At 40.8% G+C, this 22635-nt stretch overlaps 1 protein-coding gene across 3 annotated transcripts in view; it reads left to right on the forward strand.

Annotated features, from left to right (window-relative positions):
* Window positions 1-22635, forward strand: part of DPYSL2 (dihydropyrimidinase like 2) — a 92091-nt gene that overhangs the window by 49007 nt on the left and 20449 nt on the right. For all 3 annotated transcript variants that reach the window (XM_034436850.3, XM_034436851.3, XM_034436852.3), the window contains exons 4-8: window positions 6898-7062; window positions 9346-9407; window positions 11737-11817; window positions 13371-13439; window positions 21386-21506. In XM_034436850.3, the coding sequence (XP_034292741.1) occupies window positions 6898-7062; window positions 9346-9407; window positions 11737-11817; window positions 13371-13439; window positions 21386-21506 (498 nt within the window). The remainder of the gene's footprint in view (window positions 1-6897; window positions 7063-9345; window positions 9408-11736; window positions 11818-13370; window positions 13440-21385; window positions 21507-22635) is intronic.

Below are 22635 nucleotides of genomic sequence, written 5' to 3' on the forward strand. Positions count from 1 at the left end.
TATTTCAAATATTCCATCCACAAGCGTTTGGGTCCCTGGTTGGGATCCCAGGGACATCAAGAGAAGGGCACTTACACTGCAGGATTTTCTAAGCCATGAACCATGCCTGGGTTCACACAGGGGTGATGTGTAAGGTTTTAATTATGGCTCAATGCCAGCTTACATGTCTGAACCAGAGGATGATCTGCATCTTCAAAGAGGCTGTTTGGAAGATGATGAAAAACAGACAGTGGAGAGGTTCAAACCAAATTTAACTCCAGAACCTATTTTAAGAAGAGGACAATGTTGTACCCTGCTGCTTTGAGTTCTTTTGCGGAATCATAAGGAATTGCTTTGTAAGAAATCCATACTTTGGTTCGTTCACATAGTGATGAAACCATGTTCTGTTGAATAAGGGCCACAGTAACTGCTAACCATGAATCAAACCGTACTGTGTCTTAATGAGATGTGAGTCCAACTTCTTAAGTTGTTTATTTGTCTGTAGTTCTGGACTGCTCTAGTCTGAATGACGGGGCGGTATGCACGAACAGTCCAAGTAATGACTATCATACATTAGAATGACCCAAGCTAAATATAGTTACAATCTCTCAAAACATAACGAAGAAACAGATGTGCTTCTGTAGTCCTTCAAGACCATGACTTAGATTTTTTGATTATGTTGATTATGTTCTGCAGAACACTTGTAGAACATTTAAAGCAGAGGTCTTCAAACTTGGTAGCTTTAAGATTGTGGACTTCAACTCCAAGAATTCTCCAGCCAGCTATGCTGGAGTCTTCAAACTGCCAAGTTTGAAGACCTCTGCTCTAGGCTGATAGGGGCACCTTCCCTTAATCCCTCAACCTTCCCTTGGAGCCTTCTAGATGAAATGGACTTCAACTCCATAGCTGGCTAGAGAATTCTGGAGTTGAAGTCCACAAGTCTTAAAGCTGCCAAGTTTGGGGACCTCTGCTCTAGGCTGGTAGGGGCACCTTCCATTAATCCCTTAACCTTCCCTTGGAGCCTTCTAGATGAAATGGACTTCAACTCCATAGCTGGCTAGAGAATTCTGGGAGTTGAAGTCCACAAGTCTTAAAGCTGCCAAGTTTGGGGACCCCTGATTTAAAGGAAGAGAAGGGGCAAAGTAATTTAGGAGTACACCCGTACGTACATCATAAGCATCATCGTAGGCATGCACTCCCACCATATACATCCCAAAATAACACTTGGAAACATAGAATTTACTCCGGTGCAATACAAGAGCTTCAGGAATGTAATAATGCAGTGTATTTAAAAATAAAATAAAATAAAACAAAACACCTTTTGTTGCCTGGATACATTATACGTTCCTTTTGAGTTGCTGAGCACCCATTAATTACCATTTTCTTCCAGTACTGCAAAACATCTATTGAATGGTTGGATGACTTCTTTTTTAGAAATTCCCCATCCCCGGACACCACAGTTGTCAAAGACTGTCTTTGGCTTCTTTCTCTTGTTCAAGGGTTTATTACGACTTGGAGACACAGTTAAATCAATTACCAGCTCCCTCCCCCACCCTCCCAAACTCTCTTCTAAGGGTTCCTTGGGGTTTTCAAATGATATCTGTTTTTAAAGAGCTACATTGATTTTTTTTTAAATTAAATGGAGAATAACTTGTTGACAAAAAATGCTGCTGAATCCCTTGATCGGTTTCTTTTGAAAAAAAAAAAAAAGAAGCAGCAAGAGATTTCTTCTTTTATCCAAGTAATCTTCCAAGTTATAAAATCTAATTGGAAACACATAAAAATGAAGAATGAGAATGACTCTGCTTTTTCTCCTTCCATTTTAGCTATTTTTATCATCTGAATGTTAGAAAAAGTAACTGGTGGTTTGGATATATGTGTGCCTTTTTGGAAACATCTCTTAGTTTCCGATGTCTTTGGATCCAGGTTTAATTATGGGTTATTTGGGGTTTTGAAATGGAGTGACCAAAGACTAGACTTCTTCTGCCTCCCTATCCTTTGCTTTCTCTAAATTTCCTCCAATTCTTTTTTAAAAAGGGAGCAATTGATGAAATTGAATCTAGCAGCATGTCCCATAAATTTGTCTGTGTGAATTTCTTTAGAACAAATACTGCGATGTCTGCAATTGATTTAACAACAGTTAAAACGCATATGAACTGTTTTATTTGCTTTTCTGATCTAGAGCTTAGGGCCAATCTTTCTGCTTACTGTTTTTTATTCTCAGAGGATGAATAAAAATATTTGTGGGGAGTGGGGAACTTGGTTGCGTTGAATTCTCTGTTTGAGTCACGTGTATTTTTCTCAGATTTCCCCCAGCAAGATAAATCCTCGCTACTCAGAAATTCAGCCCCACGTGCTGCAGCTAACTAGTAGCAGAAGCTTCCCAGATGTCTCACAGCAAAATACATTGCTTATGCTCTCAAATTTATTTCTCTTATTATCAAAAGTTTGCCAACTTTAGCTATGTAATTCTTGTCCCTAATCTGCAATTTCTTGTAATCTCCAGCTTTCTGATCTTTCCCCCTAAAAGCTGCATCATCCTTGCATGAACTTAAAAAAATCATGTGGGAATGCTTTCAGGAATATTTGTTTGTTTGTTTGTTTGTTTGTTCAACTTGTATGCTGCCTTTCTCCGAAGACTCAAGGCGGCTTACAATGTATTTAAAAACCATATATATAATATATAGCACATATATTTAGCAATAATTAACCTACAAGAATAACAAAAACAAGGTTTAAAATGTACAGATCTAACGTGACTTGTGAATCCAGATATTGCACTCATCCCGAAGAGTCCAGTTTTGCAGTCTGAAATTGCAAATGATAAGCAGATTTGCAGTGCCATGCGCAAAACTCATCCTAAATCTGAAAGAAATGGCTTAGGCTAACATTTAAATAATATTACAGAATAACAGAGTTGGAAGGGATCTTGGAGGTCTTCTAGTCCAACCCCTTGGCTCAAGCAGAAAGCATGGCGGGGACACCCAGTTCAACTAGCAGCGCCCCCCCCCCCCCGAGCACCCTTCGGACTCCTTACTATTTCCTATTATGCCCACTAAAGAGGAAAATGATATCTTTGTTCTACTTTAGAAAAAGCAGCAGTGGATTTTAAGGGGCAAATAAGAAGGCTGTTCAGATTGATAAACCCACCTCACAAAAACGTAACTTCAAAATCCATATTCTTATCATTTGAAAAATGCACCATTCTTTATTGGCAGTCAAATCCACATACAGGTAGTTGTCAACTTATAATGGTTCACTTAGTAACCGTTTAAAGTTACAACGGCATTGAAAAAAGTGACTTGACCATTTTTCACGCTTATTCACACCGTTGCAGCATCCCCCTAGTCACATGATTTACATTTGGATGCTTAACAACCGATTCGTATTTATGACGGTTGCACTGTCCTCGGGTCATGTGACCCATCTTTTGTGACCTGCTGACCACCAAAGTCAATGGGAACGTTAAGATTTACTTAACGGTGTTACTAATTTAACCACTGCAGTGATTTGCTTAACAAATGTGACAAGAAAAGTGTAAAATGAGACAAAACTCATTTAACAAATTTCTCACTTAACAGTTTAAATTCTGGGCTCACTTTGATTGTACGTTAAGAACTACCTGTACAGGTGTGCATTTCATTGTCAAAAATCTTCTTTCTTTCAGCATCCCAGAATTTAAGATAATTAAGGAAAGAAACATAATTTTCCTAGACTTCTATCCCTGTTTACCTTCTTGGAAGGAGTTTTGTTTTTTTTTAAAGTAGACTTCGTGCGTTAATGTTTTTATAATAGAGGCCTCTGACTAACAATGTAAGGCTGTTTCAGAAGAGTCTGGATGAAGCCGAGTGCTACTACTGACACTTTCTTGGCTAGTCTTTTTTTGCTCTAGGTGGAACATAAAAGCTGCTTCTCCCCAGCAAATTGCTCCTAGTTTCTTTATTTATTCTATTTCTTCTTGGCAGTTCTTCTCTCCTGCTAAAGGTCAGAAGAAGCAACGGAGAAGAGAAGCGAATTCTAAAGGTTCCTAGAAAAAAATCCATCATGAGCATGGGTGAATTTAGTAATAAACGTATTTATTATTAGTAGCAGTAGCTTTTTACATGGTCAGTCACCAAGTAATTTGAATGGATAGCTGCTACCGTAACTTGTTCTGCCCCAGCTCCGGATTTCTGAGGATATTGACACACACCAATGGTCCTTATCAAATTTATTAACGTACCAAGAATAAACAAGACCGGCAAAGGTTGGCAACCAGCCCAGAAAACAAGATATGATAAACCAAAATACTCTGATAATAATACAAGTTGTTTCCAGCAAGAACGCACTAGCTGCGTGCGACTTAAATAGGCTAAGGGAGTGGCCAATTATCCTCAAGCCCTACTCTCGAGTAGATCTCCTCCTCCTGAGTAGCCACTCCTGCCTTTTGGCAGCCCTGCGTGCCCGAGCATTGAGGAGAGGCTCCTCCACTTCACTCTCTCCACTGGAAGGAGCCTCTGGAGGTTCTGAAGGCCCTGGCTGAGTCTCTGCCTCTGGCATCACATCCTCTTCAGCCTCCTCGCTGTCTGACGCGAGCGCTGGCTGTGCAGGCTGCTGGCGCGACACCACACCAGCCTCCTCTTCATCGGGATCAGCCATGATCCGTGCAGGCCGCTGGCGGGCCACAACATAACTTCTGTTTCTCAGAGGCTACAATATGACTCGTTTTTCAAGCGAGAACAAAAAGAAACAAAAGTTCATTGCAAGAATTTATTTATTTATTTATGGGACCATTCGTATGTGTGCAACTGACACAATATGAGATTGAATGCTGAAGATCGATGTTAAACAAAAATTCAAGTACCATTAGGAATAGAAACCGTTAATAGATGATTGGTAAGAGTTTTGTATACATGTGTCATAGTGTGATCCGTTCATTATGCCTTTTAGGTTGGATTGCTTTAGTTATGTTTTTCCAACAGTGGTTGCAAGACCTTCCTATATTCATTCATCCCAGCTACAAGGATGATTATTCTTGCTTTTGAATACAGGTAATCCTTGTCTTACAACCATTCATTTAGTGACCATTTGAAGTCTCAACAGCACTCAAAAAATGACTTAGGACTATTTTTCACACTGACACCCATTACAGCATCCCCATAGTCATGTGACCAAAATTTAGGCACTTGGCAAGTCACATTTATTTAAGATAGTTAAGACTGTCCTGGGTCATGCTGTCTTCCGACAAGCAAAGACAATGGGGAAGCCAGTTTTGCTTAATGACCACATGCTTCGCTTAACAACTGGAGCAATTCGCTTAACAACTGTGGCAAAAAGAACACAAAAGGGAGCAAAAGTCACTTAACAACTACTTTGCTAAGCAGCAGAAATTTTGGACTCAATTGTGGTCATACGTCCAGGACTACTTGTAATGTCTTTTAGGAGCAAAAATGAAATCTTGAACCTAAATCTACATCTGGAATATTGCCTCCTCTTTTGACCATCACATTACAAAAAAAGATGTTGAGACTTTGGAAAAAGTGCAGAGAAGAGCAACTAAGATGATTAACGGCCTGGAGACAAAAACATGAAGAATGGTTGCAGGATTTGGGTCTGGCTAGTCTAGAGAAAAGAAGGACTAGAGAGGACATGATAGCAGAATTCCAGTATTTGAGAGGTTGCCACAAAGAGGAGGGGGTCAACTTATCTTCCAAAGTACCAGAGGGCAGGACAAGAAAGAATGGATGGAAAATAATCAAGGAGAGAAGCAACCTGGAATTAAGGAGAAACTTCATAACAATAAGAGCAATTAACCAGTGTTAATTGCTGTCAGAAGTTGTGGGTGTTTTGTTACTGGAAGCTTTGAAGAAGATACTGGACAGTCACTTGTCTGAAATTGTATAGGGTCTCTTGCTTGAGCCGGGGTTAGGACTAGAAGACCTCCAAGGTCCCTTCCAGCTCTATTCTGATTGACTGATTGATTGATGGATTGATTGATTGACGTGATGGTCCCAGATGGATTTTGCAGGGCTGTGTAAGGCGACCATGTCCTGGCCTTGTGGATTGTTATGGTGGGAAAGAAAGAGTGTACCCAGATCATGGGAATCACATCCTGACATCTGGCAGGGAAACGATAGTTCAATATTTATCCATTGTCTCTGTTTCCGGAGCTCCACTGGGACCTGGTTAATCGGTTGTTTATTTTATACTAGCGAGTTCCATTGAGAAGCAGGACATTATCTGCCCATGTATTATGTAGGAAATGTTCATGCAGAGCTTTGGATGAGCAAAAGTTAATTCCTCTGGCTGTTTCCACCCTGGGCTACAGAAAACATTTCCCATATATTATGATGATGATGATGATGATGATGATGATGATGATGATGATGATGATGATGATGATGTTATCCATTCAGTCAAGACCGATTGTTGGCAATTCTATGGGCACATCTTACATATGTGCGTGTGTGTGTATGTATATGTGTATGTGTATGTGTATATGTATATGTATATGCATATGAGGGGTGAAATCCAGCAGGTTCTGGAGAACCGGTAGCAGAAATTTTGAGCAGTTCGGAGAACCGGCAAATACCACCTCTGGCTGGGCCCAGAGTGGGGTGGGAATGGAGATTTTGCAATATCCTTCCCCCAGGAGTAGGGAGGGAATGGGGGTTTTGCAGTATCCTTCCCCTGCCACGCCCAACAAGCCACATCATGCCCACCAAGCCATGCCCGCAGAACCGGTAGTAAAAAAAATTTGGATTTCACCACTTGAGCCATGATAACCTATGGTCTGTTGGGTACAGAGTTTTTAGAGATTTCCCCAATGCATCTGGCAACAGGATTAGAAGTTCTGCCGTACTCCCCTTCTTCATTTAGAATCCTAAGACTTTAAACCTTGAAAGTGCGTTAACCATTGGACACATTTTCTTTCTTTAGTTGATCACGTCGTTCCGGAGCCCGGCACCAGTTTGATTTCTGCATTTGATCAGTGGCGAGAATGGGCCGACAGCAAGTCCTGCTGTGATTATTCTTTGCACGTGGACATCACTGAGTGGCACAAAGGGGTTCAAGAGGAGATGGAAGCCCTGATTAAGGATCACGGTAAGTCTTGAAAATTTTTGGAGTACCTGCAGAAAAGTCATATTCTAGACTACTACCAAGTGATCTGTGTCCTAGTTGTTATCTGAAAATGTGCTTTCCAGTTTCTCTTGGTAGGAGAATTTCCCCTTGCTCAAATTGGGATGAATCAACATGGAGACATTATAAAGTAGAGAGGAACTTTGGGACTGAATGGCCGTCGTCTAGTTTTCTTTTGTTCCAATGTTTAGCCACCAGCTGTGACTGGCCATCTTCAGAGGGCAGAGTCAGTTGCTTTGTGGTGTACCTCTCGGCAGCTCACAGGCTGAGAGGTTGTGTTATTGAGAGGTACACCACAAAGTGGCTCGCTTTGCCGCTGAAGATGCCAGTCACAGCTGCTGGCGAAATGTCAGAACAAAAGAAAACTAGACCACAGCTATTTAAACCCAAAACCAGGGGTGAAATGCTACCGGTTCAGGCCGGTTCGCCTGAATCGGTAGTAAAAAATGCTACCGGTTCATCGGAACCGGTAGAAAAAAAACGCCAAAAAAAGTAAAAAATCAGCTGTGCAACAATCAGCTGTGTCACATAATTTATATTCGCTAGGAAGCGGGAAATCCTGCTTTCTAGCGAATCTAAATCGTGCGGCACAACTGTTCCCTCCCCCTCGCTGTTCTACCTACTTTTGCAGACTCAGAAAAGGCTTCTTAGCGCCTGTGGTGCACATGCGTGTGAAGCGAACCGGTAGCAGAGCATTTCACCCCTGCCCAAAACTCATCATTGCCTCACTGGTGCCGGCTGTGAAAGCCTACAAAACAAACCAATAAGTGAAATTATACCAGGCCTAGAGCTAACAATAATAGTTAATGCTATACAAAGCTGTGGTGGCTCAGTGGTTAGAACGCAGTATTGCAGTCTAACTCACTGCTCACTGAGTTCGATTCTGACCAGCTCAAGCTGAGCCTTCCATCCTTCTGAGGCTGGTAAAATGAGGACCTGGATTGTTGGGGGCAATATGTTAACTCTGTAAACAGCTTAAAGAGGGCTGTAAAGCATATGAAGCGGAATATAAGTCTAAGTGCTATTGCTTACTTGCAACAAACCGTTACAGGATGGATTTTATAAAAACTCCAAATAATTTGTTTCACTCTCCCCTTCTTTTCCCCCCCACATATCCATCCTCCTGACCCATTCTATGCCTTCTGAAAACATTAGTTTTCCCGTTGAGAAGGTAACCATTGAGTTTTGTTCAAGCATGTGTGTATCTTCCTCTTGCATTTAAGCTTGAGGCACTCTTAAAACTGTTGATCTCTTCCTTTTGAACATGGATGAAAGTTTGGGTTGCGTGTGGACACGTGGCTAATTTATCCTGCCAGGAGTTGTGATGTGGCAGCAACTGTTGGACACCGTAGAATGTTAGCTGCGGCAGTTGAGTGTCTTCTGAAAAGAATGGCTTTGCACTTTCTGCAGAAGAGGTTTTGCTTCATGATTGTCACCTGGTTGGGGTGATCCCCGGAGACTTTGATGTGCTTTGGTTAGGAAGCATAGGCAGAGAACCTATTAGCTCCATCAGTTGACAACAGGTTTATGAGGTGATGTCTACCTGTGAAAAATAACTTCATGGTTGTTTCCTTTCCACCTCTCTAGCATTATGAACTGGTGCGTATTAGAGATATTATGGGATAGGACCATGATGGCGAACCTATGGCATGCGTGCCAGAGGTGGCACACGGAGCCTTCTCTGTGGGCACGTGTGCCGTCGCCAGCTGCTCTTCTGGTTTCCATCGTGCTAGTCTTCGAGTATGCCAGAACACCGGAAAACGGCCTGAAAACGGCTCCAAAAAAGGCCAAAAAACAGGCATGTACGCACCATCCAGCTGGTCTTTGGATTTCCGGTGCTCCGGCGGGCGTGAAGACTAGCTGACTGGTGTGCATGTGTGTGTCGGAAACTCAAAGACCAGCTGGTCGGCGCGGGCATCCGCGCCAGCCAGCTGGTCTTCCGGTTTCTGGCGCTCCAGCGTGCACACATGCACACACATGCATGCACATTCCGGTTTGGGCACTCTGTGCCAAAAAGGTTTGCCATTACTGGGATAGGATTTGCCCAGGCCATAGCAACTGACTGGTGTTCTCCACACTTGTTGAAGGTCAGTTTGTACGATTCTATATCCAGTGGAAGTTGCATTTGAAAATGACTGTTGGATACCAGATCTAGGCTAGAGATACATTCCCATCATTGCTATTCTTATGTGTAGGATCTCTCTGGAAACGGACTGGTGATTCACTTACAGTCTCTCTTTCTGATAGGAGTCAATTCCTTCTTGGTGTATATGGCTTTCAAGGACCATTTTCAGCTAACAGATTCTCAGGTAAGACTGCCGAGCAGGTTCTGAACATTGCATTTCTACTTTTAATCCTAGGTTGGTCCTGGCTGTATTACACAGTATAATTGGCTCTGTGAGAGCTGGACGAACAAGACTATCCTATTCCCAAATTAAGAAGTAGGCAAAAATGGGTTGGTTGTTTCTCGAACAAACGTGTGCCAAGGAATTTGGCAGCTCCCTGCAGCTGGGTTGGAAGCAAATGCTCCTTGAGTAGCAAGTACAACATTGTGATTTGTGCTAGTAGGTGGAGCTTTAAAAAACAACAGCAAAAAAACCTTCCCGACCACATTCCTTTTCTTTTTCTCCAGTGTTTTCAATGGGATGAAATCAAAACACACCTGTCCTTGTTCCTATCAGTTAGAATTTAATGCATGCAAACACATTTGGACAAAGTTGTGGAAGTGATTTCTCCATTAACGTACAAAAATGACCGAATTTCTTTCTTTTTTCTTCTTTTTTTTTTCTGTTTCTCTCCTTATTTATTTTATTTTATTATTTTATTTTATTATTTTATTTTATTTTATTTTATTATTTTATTTTATTTTATTATTTTATTTTATTTTATTTTATTTTTTATTTTATTTTATTTTATTTTATTTTTTTATTTTATTTTATTTTATTTTATTTTATTTTATTTTATTTTATTATTTTATTTTATTTTATTTTATTTTATTTTATTTTATTTTATTATTTTATTTTATTTTATTTTATTTTATTTTATTTTATTTTATTTTATTTTATTTTATTTTATTTTATTTATTTTATTTTATTTTATTTTATTTTATTTTATTTTATTTTATTTTATTTTATATCAGATTTCTATACCGCCCTTCTCCTTTCGGACTCAGGGCGGTGAACAGCCAAAGTAAAACATTTGTACACAAAAGTTAAAATAGATTTAAAATAATTAAATAAGTTTGGCCCATAATTTAAAACATTTCAATTTAAAACCAATTTCAAATTTTAAAAACCCACCATAAAATCAGGACAGCCCGGCTAACTGAAAGAAGTACGTTTTAAGGGCCCGACGAAAAGTCCGGAGGTCTGGGATCACTCATATCTCTGGGGGTAGATTGTTCCAGAGGGTAGGTGCCACCACAGAGAAGGCTCTCCCCCTGGGGGTCGCCAGCCGACATTGGCCGACGGCACCCTGAGGAGGCCCTCTCTGTGGGAGCGAACTGGCCGGTGGGAGGCAATTGGTGGCAGAAGATGGTCCCGTAAGTACCCGGGCCCTAAGCCATGGAGCGCTTTAAAGGTTATGTCTCCTTATGAAGACTACTTCAATTTCTCTTTTTTCTCTTTCCCCCTCCTCCTAGAGTCATTGGGAATCAGGCGGAAATTTTATAATAAATAAATACTTTCTCTTTCGGCTCACTGGACCGCTCTTTTATTCTAGATCAGCCTTCTCAACCCAGCCTCTTTCACTTATGGATGGAAGTGTATCTCCCAAAGTTGTGTTGGAATTGTAGGAATTGCGGTCAATGGTTTGAGTGGATCTAAATTTCCATGCAAATGGGCTTGAACTGCTCGAGGGCAGCAGGAGAACAACATTGCTTATGTATTAAATTTTTGACTCATCATTAACCAGAGTTTTCCAGATTCTTTTGCTTGTAGGCATGTGTATGAAACAAGATGACCTTTGAGCCATTTTAGCAAGGTTGAGTTATGCTTTTAATTTAATTAGCTATTAGCCTAGAGCCTTTACTGCTGACCTGATTGTATCAAGACTATAGTTTCAAATCCTCCCTTGCCTTTGGTACTTGATGTCCAACCTTGGGAGAACATTTTCTTTCCAGCTTAACCTACTACATTCTTATCTAACAATGTTTTACATAATATTGGAATAATATCTTGCCAGTCTGTGGAAGAACTGTAGTATAATTGAAAATATCCACACGGGGCATTGCCTTTTTAGAGTTTTGATATTGCTCAAAACTGATTTGTCCAGGATAAGATTGTTGAATGAGTTTGCAAAAAGTCTTTGATGTTGGTGTTGAAGAAGATTGTCAGAATGTAAATCATGGGAAAAATGATTTATACAGACAACAACAAATTTAAGTAGCATTTTTATGGCTGATAACAATTGGGGAAAAAAATCATGTAGAGCTAGACAGCATCTCATTTATTTTAGTCATAAGGAATTTTTGCCCTAAGTCTGAAAATCCCTGGACATTGTCCAAATAAACATAGAATTGAGTTCATTGACTTTTAAAAGACTTTGAACTTTGAGAGTAGGAATCTGAGCTCTTAAAGTAACATGGAATAGATAGGGAAGTAGTTCAGGAAAATGCATGTTTTCTCTTTTTTTCAACAGATTTATGAGGTCCTGAGCGTAATCCGAGACATTGGTGCGATAGCTCAAGTCCATGCTGAGAACGGAGACATCATAGCAGAGGTAACTCCTGTTTGCAATTGCTGTTAGTAGCGTTTCCAAAGGGACTTGCTACACATGGGATTCAGAATTTGGCCATACAGTTTGCAAAAGATGTTTAAAAAAATTAGTGCATTAGAAAGAGAAAATTGCCCAGAATGTACTTCATCAGAGAAACTTGCTTGCAGAAATGGATCTATTGTGAGAATTACATTAAAACAGTCCAAATAGCAGGAGAAATGTATATGCTATTAATACTCTTCGTGCCTGCTTGATTGTTTGCAATGCAAAACAGTGCATTGCAGAGCAACATTTTTTTGAATCAACATGCCTCACATGAGCTAAGTTACAAAATGCCTCTGAAATCCAGGATCTATGACTCACACGTGCGATTGAAATTTGGTAAAGCCATAGCTGCTTCAGGGCTGCCACACTGCCACGTTGCCGTGGTCAGCTGCAGTCACGTGGCTGTCATTTCCAGAGCTCCCTGCCAGCTTCCTACAAGGAAAGTCAGTGGGGAAGCCGACAGAAAGCCAAAAGCCACTCCCCTCCTGCTGCTTTTTTGCCTGCCTGTGGTCATTCTGGTTCGGTCTTTAGGTAAGGAAATATCTCTGAGAGAATGAGCCAACGGTTGCCAGTTGTCTCGTGTAAACTGACTTTAAACGAATATTACAATACATTGTAAACTTAGTGAGAAATGGCAGAGAACACAGCTGGACTAGCGAGAAATAAATGATATCAAACATGAGAGAGCACACAGGGCTAGTGCAAGAATGCAAACATGAAATGCTTACACTTTTTAATCCCAGTAAGAAAGTCCCAACTGGAGAACATCTTGTATAGGTTAAAAAGAGGGTTTGTGATTCAGAATATTGTTAAGAGCCCCCATCATCTTAGCATGTTGTGTAAGCAAGACCATCCAGTGGTGAAATGTAAAATTTGTTGCTACCGATTCGGTGGGCGTGGCTTGGTGGGTTTGGGTCATGTGACTTGGGTGGGCATGGTCAACTTTTTTTAAAAAAAACTTTTTAAAAGCATTTTTTTTTACTACCGGTTCGGGTGAATAGGTAGTTAAAAAATGCTTTAAAAAAGTAAAAAAAAAAAAAAAAAGGATCTGATGATCACAGCTGTGCTGTGCGATTGTGAGAACTTTTTTTAAAAAAAACTTTTTTAAAGCATTTTCTTACTACCGGTTCCGGTGAATAGGTAGTAAAAACATGCTTTAAAAAAGTTTTTAAAAAATTTCCGACGATCACACGGCACACGGAGCAAACTGGTAGCATTTCACCCCTGAGATCATCCCTTAGGAGTTGGGTGGCATAGAAATATGATTAATTAAATTAAATTAAATCCCATTAAACCATGTTTATGGTTTCCTCGTTTGGGGTGGAAAGTACAGCAATTGTAGTCTGTCATCTAGGGTTTAGCACGTTATATGAATCCTGCCTAGAAGTTGGCCAGGTTGATAGAAGACCTTCTGCTAGAGCGGAGCTAGAGGACCTAATTCAGAATTCTTGGGAAATCTGACTTCCGCTAGTAAAATAAATTTGATCTGTGCCCTTTTTCCTATTCCTTAGGAGCAGCAAAGGATCTTGGAACTGGGGATCACTGGCCCTGAAGGGCACGTTCTGAGCAGGCCTGAAGAAGTGAGTGCATTAAAATGTTTAGCTTGTTCTTTGGTTTTGATTTCAGAGAGCCAGCAACAATGATGAAGCACTGCATCCTAAATTCAAGTGTTTGTATTCTGTATTTAGTGGTCTCTGGATAGAAAAGTCACATGTATTTTATACGCACAAGGTTTGTGGGTAAAACTCTTTGCATCTTAGCGCTGAACAAGTAATTTTTTTTCCTACAAGGTATCACTGAACATTTTAAAAAGAAAATTAACTTTAGAATCTCTTTCACAATAGAACTCTTTCAAAAATAAATGAGTGAAGTATTTTTTCACTTATTTCAGGGGTTCCCAACTGGGGTGCTCACACCCTCTGGAGGTGTGTGTTAGAAGTTTCAAAATTATAGTGTATATGCATAATTATATGCATATAATTATTTATTTTTGTAAGGAGTGCGAGGATATATCAGAAGCGTTCTAGGGATGTGGGATATAGAAAAGGTTGGGAATCCCTGACTTATTTATTTTATTTTATTTATTTCATTTGTTTGTCAAACATGTACAAGATAACAAGTATAGCTATGAACATAAACATGAACAAAGGAAGTAAATACAGATAAATGGGGACAGTAAGACAGGGATGGTGGCACGCTGGTGCGCTTATGTATGCCCCCTTTATGGACCTCTTAAGAATGGGGTGAGGTCCACGATAGACAGTTTGAGGTTGAAGTTGTGACAGTTTGAGGCTGTAACAATGAAGTCGGGTAGAGCATTCCATGCGTTGACCACTCTGTTGCTGAAGTCATATTTAGTACTAGATACATATTTTCACGATATAAGCCTTCCCTCCAACCACTTCCACCATCCATATTTTCTTATTAAATCCCAAGGAAACTTGGTTCTTCTGGCCCTCAAAAAGTCCTTGGATGGCTTCCCTTCCCTTGGAAAAATGCAGAAACGTAATCCACACCAGTTTCTTTGGTGACAGATGGAGAATTTCACAAAGTCGTTTTATGTCCAAGAAGGAGGAGGAGAAGAACGCTCTGAAAGATTGTTGAATACCTCCTTCTGAGTGTAGATGTTTCTAGTTTTGGTTCTCTATATCTCTCAAAAAAGGTTGGAAAAGAATTTTAATTGTTTTGATCTAGGCTCCCTTAAAAAGCAGGAAGCAGAGTCTTGGCCCCGGCAAAACCTCTTTTATTTACACGACTGTGAATTACTTTCATTCACAGTCAGCAAGGCCTGTCCAAACAGTTCTTCAAAGGAATATTTATAAACACAGACCTTATCTCGCTTGGCAAGCTGCCATGTAACTTGTTTCCAAACGCAGTACAAGGCAAAACTTGGCACAGAGTCTTTCAAAGTCACGGAACGACCGACCGATCGAATTGTTTCCTGCAAAAGCCCACTCCCTGTTCGGTCCTCTTTTATTTCCTATGGGAGGGGCCAATTACCTCCAAGGTGTGGCTTTACTCCCAAGTCGACCCTGCTTTCTGAGTTATTCTTGTCTTCTGGCAGCTCTGCGCATGCACACACTGGGAACGGGCTCCAGCTGTTCCTCTGCCTCACTGCTGTCTAGCTCCCCCTCTGCCTCTGATGCAAAGCCCTCGTCCGAGCTTTCCCCAGCCCCCAGGACTGTCCCAGGTTGCTCCCCAACCTCCTCACTGTCCGGCTCTGCTGTCCGCCGCCGGGCCACAACATTAATGTGAAATCTGGAAATGTTGCTGTTGCTGGAACTTGTAAATAGTAGCAAATTCCATGTGTTCCAGAGGAAGAAGGTTCCATATCTGGGACAGAATGTCTTGTTCCTATTTAGTACTGACCTAGATAGGGTTAAGAAGCCGTTGAACTGGTAAATTCCATGTGGGTGTTGTTTTGAAAGAGCTTCTAAAGGATGCAGCCCTGCGGCAGTGTCCAGTGACAAACCCAGATTGACAAACCCAGATTCTTCTGCCAGGAGATGGAGGAAGGAAGCATCCCAGAAGGTTGGATTTGAATGGGAGGTACCCAGAAGGTAGTCTTTTTTTTTTGTTTAGTGACCATTGAAAGTTACAACAGCACTGGAAAAAGTAATTTGTGGCCATTTTTCACATGACTGTTGCAGCATCCCCATGGTGCACGTGATCAAAATTCAGATGCTTGGCAACCGACTCATATTTATGACGGTTGCAGCATGCCGGGGTCATGTGATCCCCCCTTTTGCGACCTTCTGAAGAACAAAAACAGTGGGGGAGCCAGATTAACAAACACGTTACTAACTTAACAGCTACAGCGAGTCACTTAACAACTGTGGCAAGAAAGGTCATAGAACGGGGCAAAACTCCCTGAACAACTGTCTTGCTTAGCAACGCAAATCTAGGGCACAATTGTCCAAAGTCGAGGACTATCTGTACTGAAAAATCAGGTCAGAAATGTGAGTTGGAGGCTAGGGGAGAGGAAGGAGATGGAAAGCAGAGAGCCCCGCTGAGATGGAGGAAAATAGGACTCCTCATCTTCTTTATTTCCCCAAGAAATTTAGAATTACAGAATAATAGAGTTGGAAGGGACCTTGGAGGTCTTCTAGTCCAACCCCCCCACTTAAGAGCCGAGGTGGCGCAGTGGTTAAGGTGCAGTACTGCAGCTACTTCAGCTGACTGCTAGTTCAGCAGATCAGCGGATCAAATCTCACCGGCTCAAGGTTGACTCAGCCTTTCATCCTTCCGAGGTGGGTAAAATGAGGACCCAGATTGTTAGGCGGCAATATGCTATTTAGTATACTGTCTTTGGTGTAAGCCGCCCAGAGTCCTCGGAGAGTGGGCGGCATAGAAATATGACTAATAAAAATTAATAAAAATAAGCAGGAGACCCTACACCATTTCTGACAGATGGCAGTCCAGTCTCTTCTTAAAAACCTTCAGTGAAGGAGCACCCACCAACTTCTGAAGGCAACTTCTATTCCATTGGTTAATTGTTCTCACTATCTCCTTAGTTCTAGGTTGAATATCCTTTTAACAAGCTTCCTATTTGCCTGGACAGTTTTTGGGGTGTGAGTTGGGAAGGGATGAATTTTTTAAAAAAATAATTGTTGCTGAGTTCATACGCATTTCGTTTTGCATTGCTCTTAAATGGGCACTCTTAACCAGGGTGGATTTGATTTAAATTGAGTTGATTTTAATCACAATTTAAATCATGATTTAAATCACTAGTAAAAAGGCTTGATTTAAATCAACTCGATTTAAATCATAATTTTTAAAGAGCCACTGTCATCTCTGCTACTCCTTTGACCCACTGTTGACTCACCGATAGTCCCAGTGTTGCAGAATATACAGCCTTATGCTACATAACTAAGCTCCATTTCATGCTGAATAAACTAAATTATTTATGTATCTTAAATAGAAAACTATCTTACGATAGATTTTTACCCCAAAAGTTTTTATTAAAATAAATTCGATAAAAATAAAAAAAATCCGATTTAAATCAAAAAAATCTGTTTTTTTTATTTTTTTTAAAAAAAATCATTGATTTTTATCCACCCTGCTCTTAACTATGCATCACTGAAATTAAGGCTGTGGTGAACAGGTTCTCAGATGAATTCAATTCAATTTAAATTAGAGCTGGAAGGGACCTTGGAGATCATCTAATCCATTCCCTGCTCCTGGAATGAAGGAGAAAGTTCCTAACAGTGACAACAATTAACCAGTGGATTAGGACTCACTAGATGATTTTGGGCCCAATACATCTCTGCATTCCAAGCAATGTCATCGCTTTGTTTGGGGGATAAAATTGGAAGAGGGAATTTTGCAGCAGCCTCTTTAAATTCTAAGAAATCATTTTTTGGGGAAAACAAATGTCTTGGTACCAGGGGATTAAATTCTTTTCTTTTTCTTTTTGGCAATACTAGAATTGTGATTAAGTTCACCCGGGTTGGGACTGCCACAAAAACTTGAAAGGTGACATTTTATAGCCGTGTTTTCCCACTCCCATGGAAAAGACAGCAGCAGTATTTAATGTGCCCTTTTCCCGTGGGACTTGGGTTCTTTCCGCAAGTGGTAATTAGCGTCAGGCCGCAGAAGGTTTGTGATTTAAAAATAATGAAGCGCAAGTAAAGAAGAAGTTCCCAAAGTTATGCCCGAGTGAGGTGGACAAGCAGAGCAGAAGAAAAATTTAAGAGTGGAAAATTCAGAACAGATGAGCTATAATAATAATAATAATAATAATAATAATAATAATAATAATAATAATAATAATAATAATAATAATAATAAAGCAGCTGGCTATGGAATGTCCTACCAAAGGATGGGCCAGTAAATTGGTTTGGAAAAGGATTTTAGAGAAATGCAGAAATATAGGTAGTCCCCAGCTTACGACCACAATTGAGCCCAAAATTTTTAATTGGGAGATTTTAATTGATTATTTTAGTAGCTATTTGTATTGTTTTCATCGTTTTAATTCCTGTGAACCGCCCCGAGTCCTTTGGGAAAAGGGCGGCATATAAGTATAAGAAAAATAAAATAAATGAATAAATAAATTTCTGTTGCTAAGCGAGACATTTGTTAAGCGAGTTTAGACAAAACTCAGCAGGACTTTTTCGTGCGGCTGTTGATAAAAATAGGATCGCCAACATGATCGCCAACTTCCGATGACGGATACGGCACAAGAAGAAGAAGAAGGTCCAAATTAGTAGCCACGTGCATGAGGTTGCCAGACCTCATAGTTTTTGAATGCCAATCTCTGGTGAAGAATGAGAGAACAGAATACAGGTAGTCCTTGACTTGTGACCATTTGTTTAGTGACTGTTACAATGGCTCTGAAAAAAATGACTTACAACCATGTTCCACACTTACGATCCTTGCAGCATCTCCTGTGGTCATGTGATCAAAATTAGGACACTTGGCAACTGACATGTATTTATGACGGTTGCAGTGTCCCGGGGTCATGTGACCCCCTTTTGCGACCTTCTGGAAAGCAAAGACAGTGGGGAAGCCAGATTCACTTAACAACGGTGTTACAAACTCAACACTATAGTGATTCACTTAACAACTGTGGCAAGGAAGATTTTAAAATGGAGCAAAATCCACCTAACTGCCTTGCTTAGCAACGGAAATTATAGGCTCAATTGTAGTCATAAATTGAGGACTATCTGCAGTACTGACTAAGGATGCGTAAAGCATTGTGCTCCCAGAGGCAGACCTTTCCAACAAATTCTACTCTTCTTCTGGATCACATTGATCCAGCTGTTTAGGCAATGATCCAGCTGTTTACTGGAACTCAATCTTCCTGAATCAAAGTGCTCTGTGTCAGTGGTGAAATCTAAAATATTTTACTACTGGTTCTGTGGGTGGTGGTGGGGTAATGGCTCATCAGAAGCATTTAAAAGAATAAAAGTCTCTGCCTATTAGGCAACTCAACTTGGATCATCAGAGGCTTTTAAAAGCATTTGACGATCCAGCTGAGCCGTGCGATCATCAGAGGCTTTTTTTTTTTTTTTTACTTTTAAAAGCATTTTTTCTGCTGAAGAAGTTGTAGAAAAAATGCTTTTAAAAGTAATAAAAAAAAGCCTCTGATGATCGTGCGGCTCAGCTGGGGGTGGGGGGAGGCAGGGATTTTTGCTACCGGTTCTCCGAACCACCCACTTCCATCGCTACCGGATCAAGCGATCCGGTCTGAACGGGGAGCATTTCACCCCTGCTCTGTGTGGGCTAGACATAATCAGCTCCAGAACATTTCATATCTGGAATAGAAGGTCTTGCTCCTATTTAATACTGGCTTAGTGCTAAATGCTCTTGGTTCTTATAAAATATGGGATGCTTGTCATGGCGACCACACCCATGTACGTCTGTGGCAGGGGTGTCAAACTCAAGATCCGGGGGCCAGATCCGGCATGCGGGGCGCTTAGATCTGGCCCGTGGGGCTGCCCTGGAAACAGCGAAGGACTGGCCCGTGGCACCTCTGCTGGTGAAAATGGAGCTCCCAAGTGCCGTTTTCGCCGGCAGAGGGTTTCAGGAGCCAGTCGCAGGTGAAAATGGAGCTCGGGAGCCCATTTTCACTGGCAGAGCGCTCAGGCCGCCACAGGTGCCCCCAACACGAGTGATGTTGAGTTGGCCATGCCCACCTTGGCCATGCCAAAGCTCATCCAGCCCCCTGAGGTCAAACAAAAACCTGATGCAGCCCTCAATGAAATCGGGTTTCCAGTTGGTCTACGGAGCTTCTCAGTCATCGAGGTCATGGTTGTGCTTTTTTCAAGAGGCGACTGGACTTCCGGTCGTTTTTTTTTCTTTGAAGTCGTTTCGCTTCTCACCCAAGAAGCTTCTTCAGCTCTGACTCTAGCTTTGTGATTTTCTGGTAGCCTCTCATCCAAGGGCTAAATCCCATCCTACTTTGCTTAGCAGCAAAAATTAGGCTGGTGACCTGGAACCTTTTGTGGAAGTTTGGCTGGCTTAAAAAGAATGGCCCAATTGTACTGCATTTATTTTAGAAACGCAGAAGGCTGCTCGGTTCTACAATGTAGAATTTGTATGCAGTTGCAGCACAGAGACAGATTCATTCCACCATGGCCTCGGCCTTTTGGCCGCGATCAAATATAGCATCCGTTCTTACCAGTTCAATATGCAATATCTTGTTCAATCCCGCCAGTGACTGAGAAGCGGTATAACTGCTCTCTCTGTCTATTCATTGGATTCCAATTTTGCAAACAAAGCCTGTGAAAATTGGAGAACATTCAGAGATGTTACGGAGAGGGAATCTCTGCTTTAACTGCCCATTGTTAACCCACTGCCAATCGCAATTCTTTATTTTTTTTAAATTATAAGTCATAAGTCATAAATTTATTTTGTCAAGCATATATAAGATAACAGGTAAAAGTATAAACATAATTTGAATACATGAAAAGAGTAAGTAAAAAGGAATATTAGGACAGGGACGGTAGGCACGCTGGTGCACTTATGCGCGCCCCTTACAGACCTCTGAGGAATGGGGTGAGGTCAACAGTAGACAGTTTAAGGTTAAAGTTTTGGGGGTTTGGGGAAGAAACTACAGAGTCAGGTAGTGCATTCCAGGCATTGACCACTCTGTTGCTAAAGTCATATTTTCTGCAATTTGGAACGGTTTACCTTGAGTTTGTATCTATTATTTGCTCGTGTATTGTTGTGGTTGAAGTTGAAGTAGTCATTGACAGGAAGTACGTTGTGGCAGACAATTTTATGTACTATGCTTAGGTCAGACTGAAGTCGGCGTAGTTCTAAATTGTCTAAGCCCAAAATTTGAAGTCTGGTGGCATAAGGTATTTTATTTTATTTTATTTTATTTTATTTTATTTTATTTTATTTTATTTTATTTTATTTTATTTTATTTTATTTTATTTTAAATTTGATTTATATGCCGCCCTTCTCTGGAGACTCAGGGCGGCTTACAATGCAGGCAATAGCCTTCATACTTTTGTATATTTATACAAAGTCAGCTTATTGCCCCCACAAACTGGGTCCTCATTTAACCTACCTTAGAAAGGATGGAAGGCTGAGTCAACCTTGAGCCTGGTAAGATTCAAACCTGCAGAAATTGCAGGCAGCTGTGTTAATAACAGGGTGCATTAAACCACTGTACTACCAAGGCTTTTATTGCGGTTAGAGGAATGGAGGACTCGTCTTCTAAAATATCTCTGGACTCTCTCGATTGAATTTATGTCCGATATTCAGTGCGGGTTCCAGACAGATGAGCTGTATTCAAGAATCGGTCTAGCAAATGTTTTATATGCTCTAGTTAATAGTACATTATTACCAGAGAAGAAGCTACGCAAGGTTAGGTTAATAACTCTTAATGTCTTTTTGGCAATGTTGTTACAGTGGACTCAGGCACTTAGATCATTAGAAATGAGTACTCCAAGGTCCTTGACAGACTCTTTTTAAAAAACTATTATTATTTTAATGCTTTTATTTGCAGGTCTGTGACCGTAATAATGATTGATGGATCTCTGCTTCTTTGTCCTTCTCTATTCCTGCCTAATAGGTGGAGGCGGAAGCTGTGAACCGGGCTATAACCATTGCCAACCAAACCAATTGCCCCTTATACATCACCAAAGTGATGAGCAAAAGTGCCGCAGAAGTGATCGCCTTGGCCAGGAAGAAGGGTGAGCTCTATTAATAGGATATAGAATCCAGATCATGTGAAGTGTCAGTACAGGTAGTCCCCGACTTACGACCGCAATTGAGCCCAAAATTTCTGTTGCTAAGCGAAACATTCGTTAAGTGAAATGTTAAACATTTGTTAAATGTTAAGGAACAAGCTTAACATTTGCTAAGTTAGGTGAGTTTACCACTTTTCTTGCCACAGAGGTTAAGTGAATCACTGTAGTTCTTTTAATTAGTTAAGTGAATTTGGCTTCCCCATCGACTTTTTGTTTATCAGAAGGTTGCAAACTGCCAAGCATCTGAATTTTGATCACATGACTATAAGGATGCTACAACAGTTGTAAGTGTGAAAACTGGTCATAAGTCACTTTCTTCAGTGCTGTTGTAACTGAATGGTCACTAAATGAACTGTTGTAAGTCGAGGACTACCTATGCCACTTTATAATGCCTTGCCAAGGCCGCACTTGAAATACCGCATCCAGTTTTGGTTACCACGATGTAAAAAAGATGTGGAGACTCTAGAAAGAGTACAGAGAAGAGCAACAAAGAGGATGAGGGGACTGGAAGCTAAAACATAGGAAGAACAGTTGCAGGAACTGGGCATGTCTAGTTTGATGCAAAGACAGACTGGGAGTGAAATATGATAGCAGTATTCTGATATTTAAGGGGCTGCCATAAAGAAGAGGGAGTCAAGCTCTTCTCCAAAGCACCTGAGGGCAGGACAGGAAGCAATGGATGGAAACTAATATCGGAGAGAAGCAACCTAGAAACTAAGGAGAAATTTCCTGACAGGGAGAACAATAAAGCAGTGGAACAATTTGCCTTCAGAAACTGTGAATGCTCCAACACTGGAAGTTGTGGGCTTCTTCTCACTGGAAGAAGAGACTGGACAGTCACCTGCCTGGAATGATGCAGGGGGTTGGACTACAAGACCTCCAAGGTCCCCTCCAACTCTGTTATTCTGTTCTGTTATTCTGTTAAGCCTGATGAGGAAAAAAAAAACCCGACTAATTTTTCCACTCTTGTTTTATTGCAAGCGTCATAAATCTCCCAGATGATGGGATACCTAGCTGAATTTTTTAAACTTCCAGAGCAGTTGAATTTTTCGCAGGGAACTAGTTGCACATT

This window comes from Pantherophis guttatus, chromosome 9, assembly GCF_059756535.1.
Source record: "Pantherophis guttatus breed Tessera chromosome 9, ASM5975653v1, whole genome shotgun sequence".
Lineage (NCBI taxonomy): Eukaryota > Metazoa > Chordata > Lepidosauria > Squamata > Colubridae > Pantherophis > Pantherophis guttatus.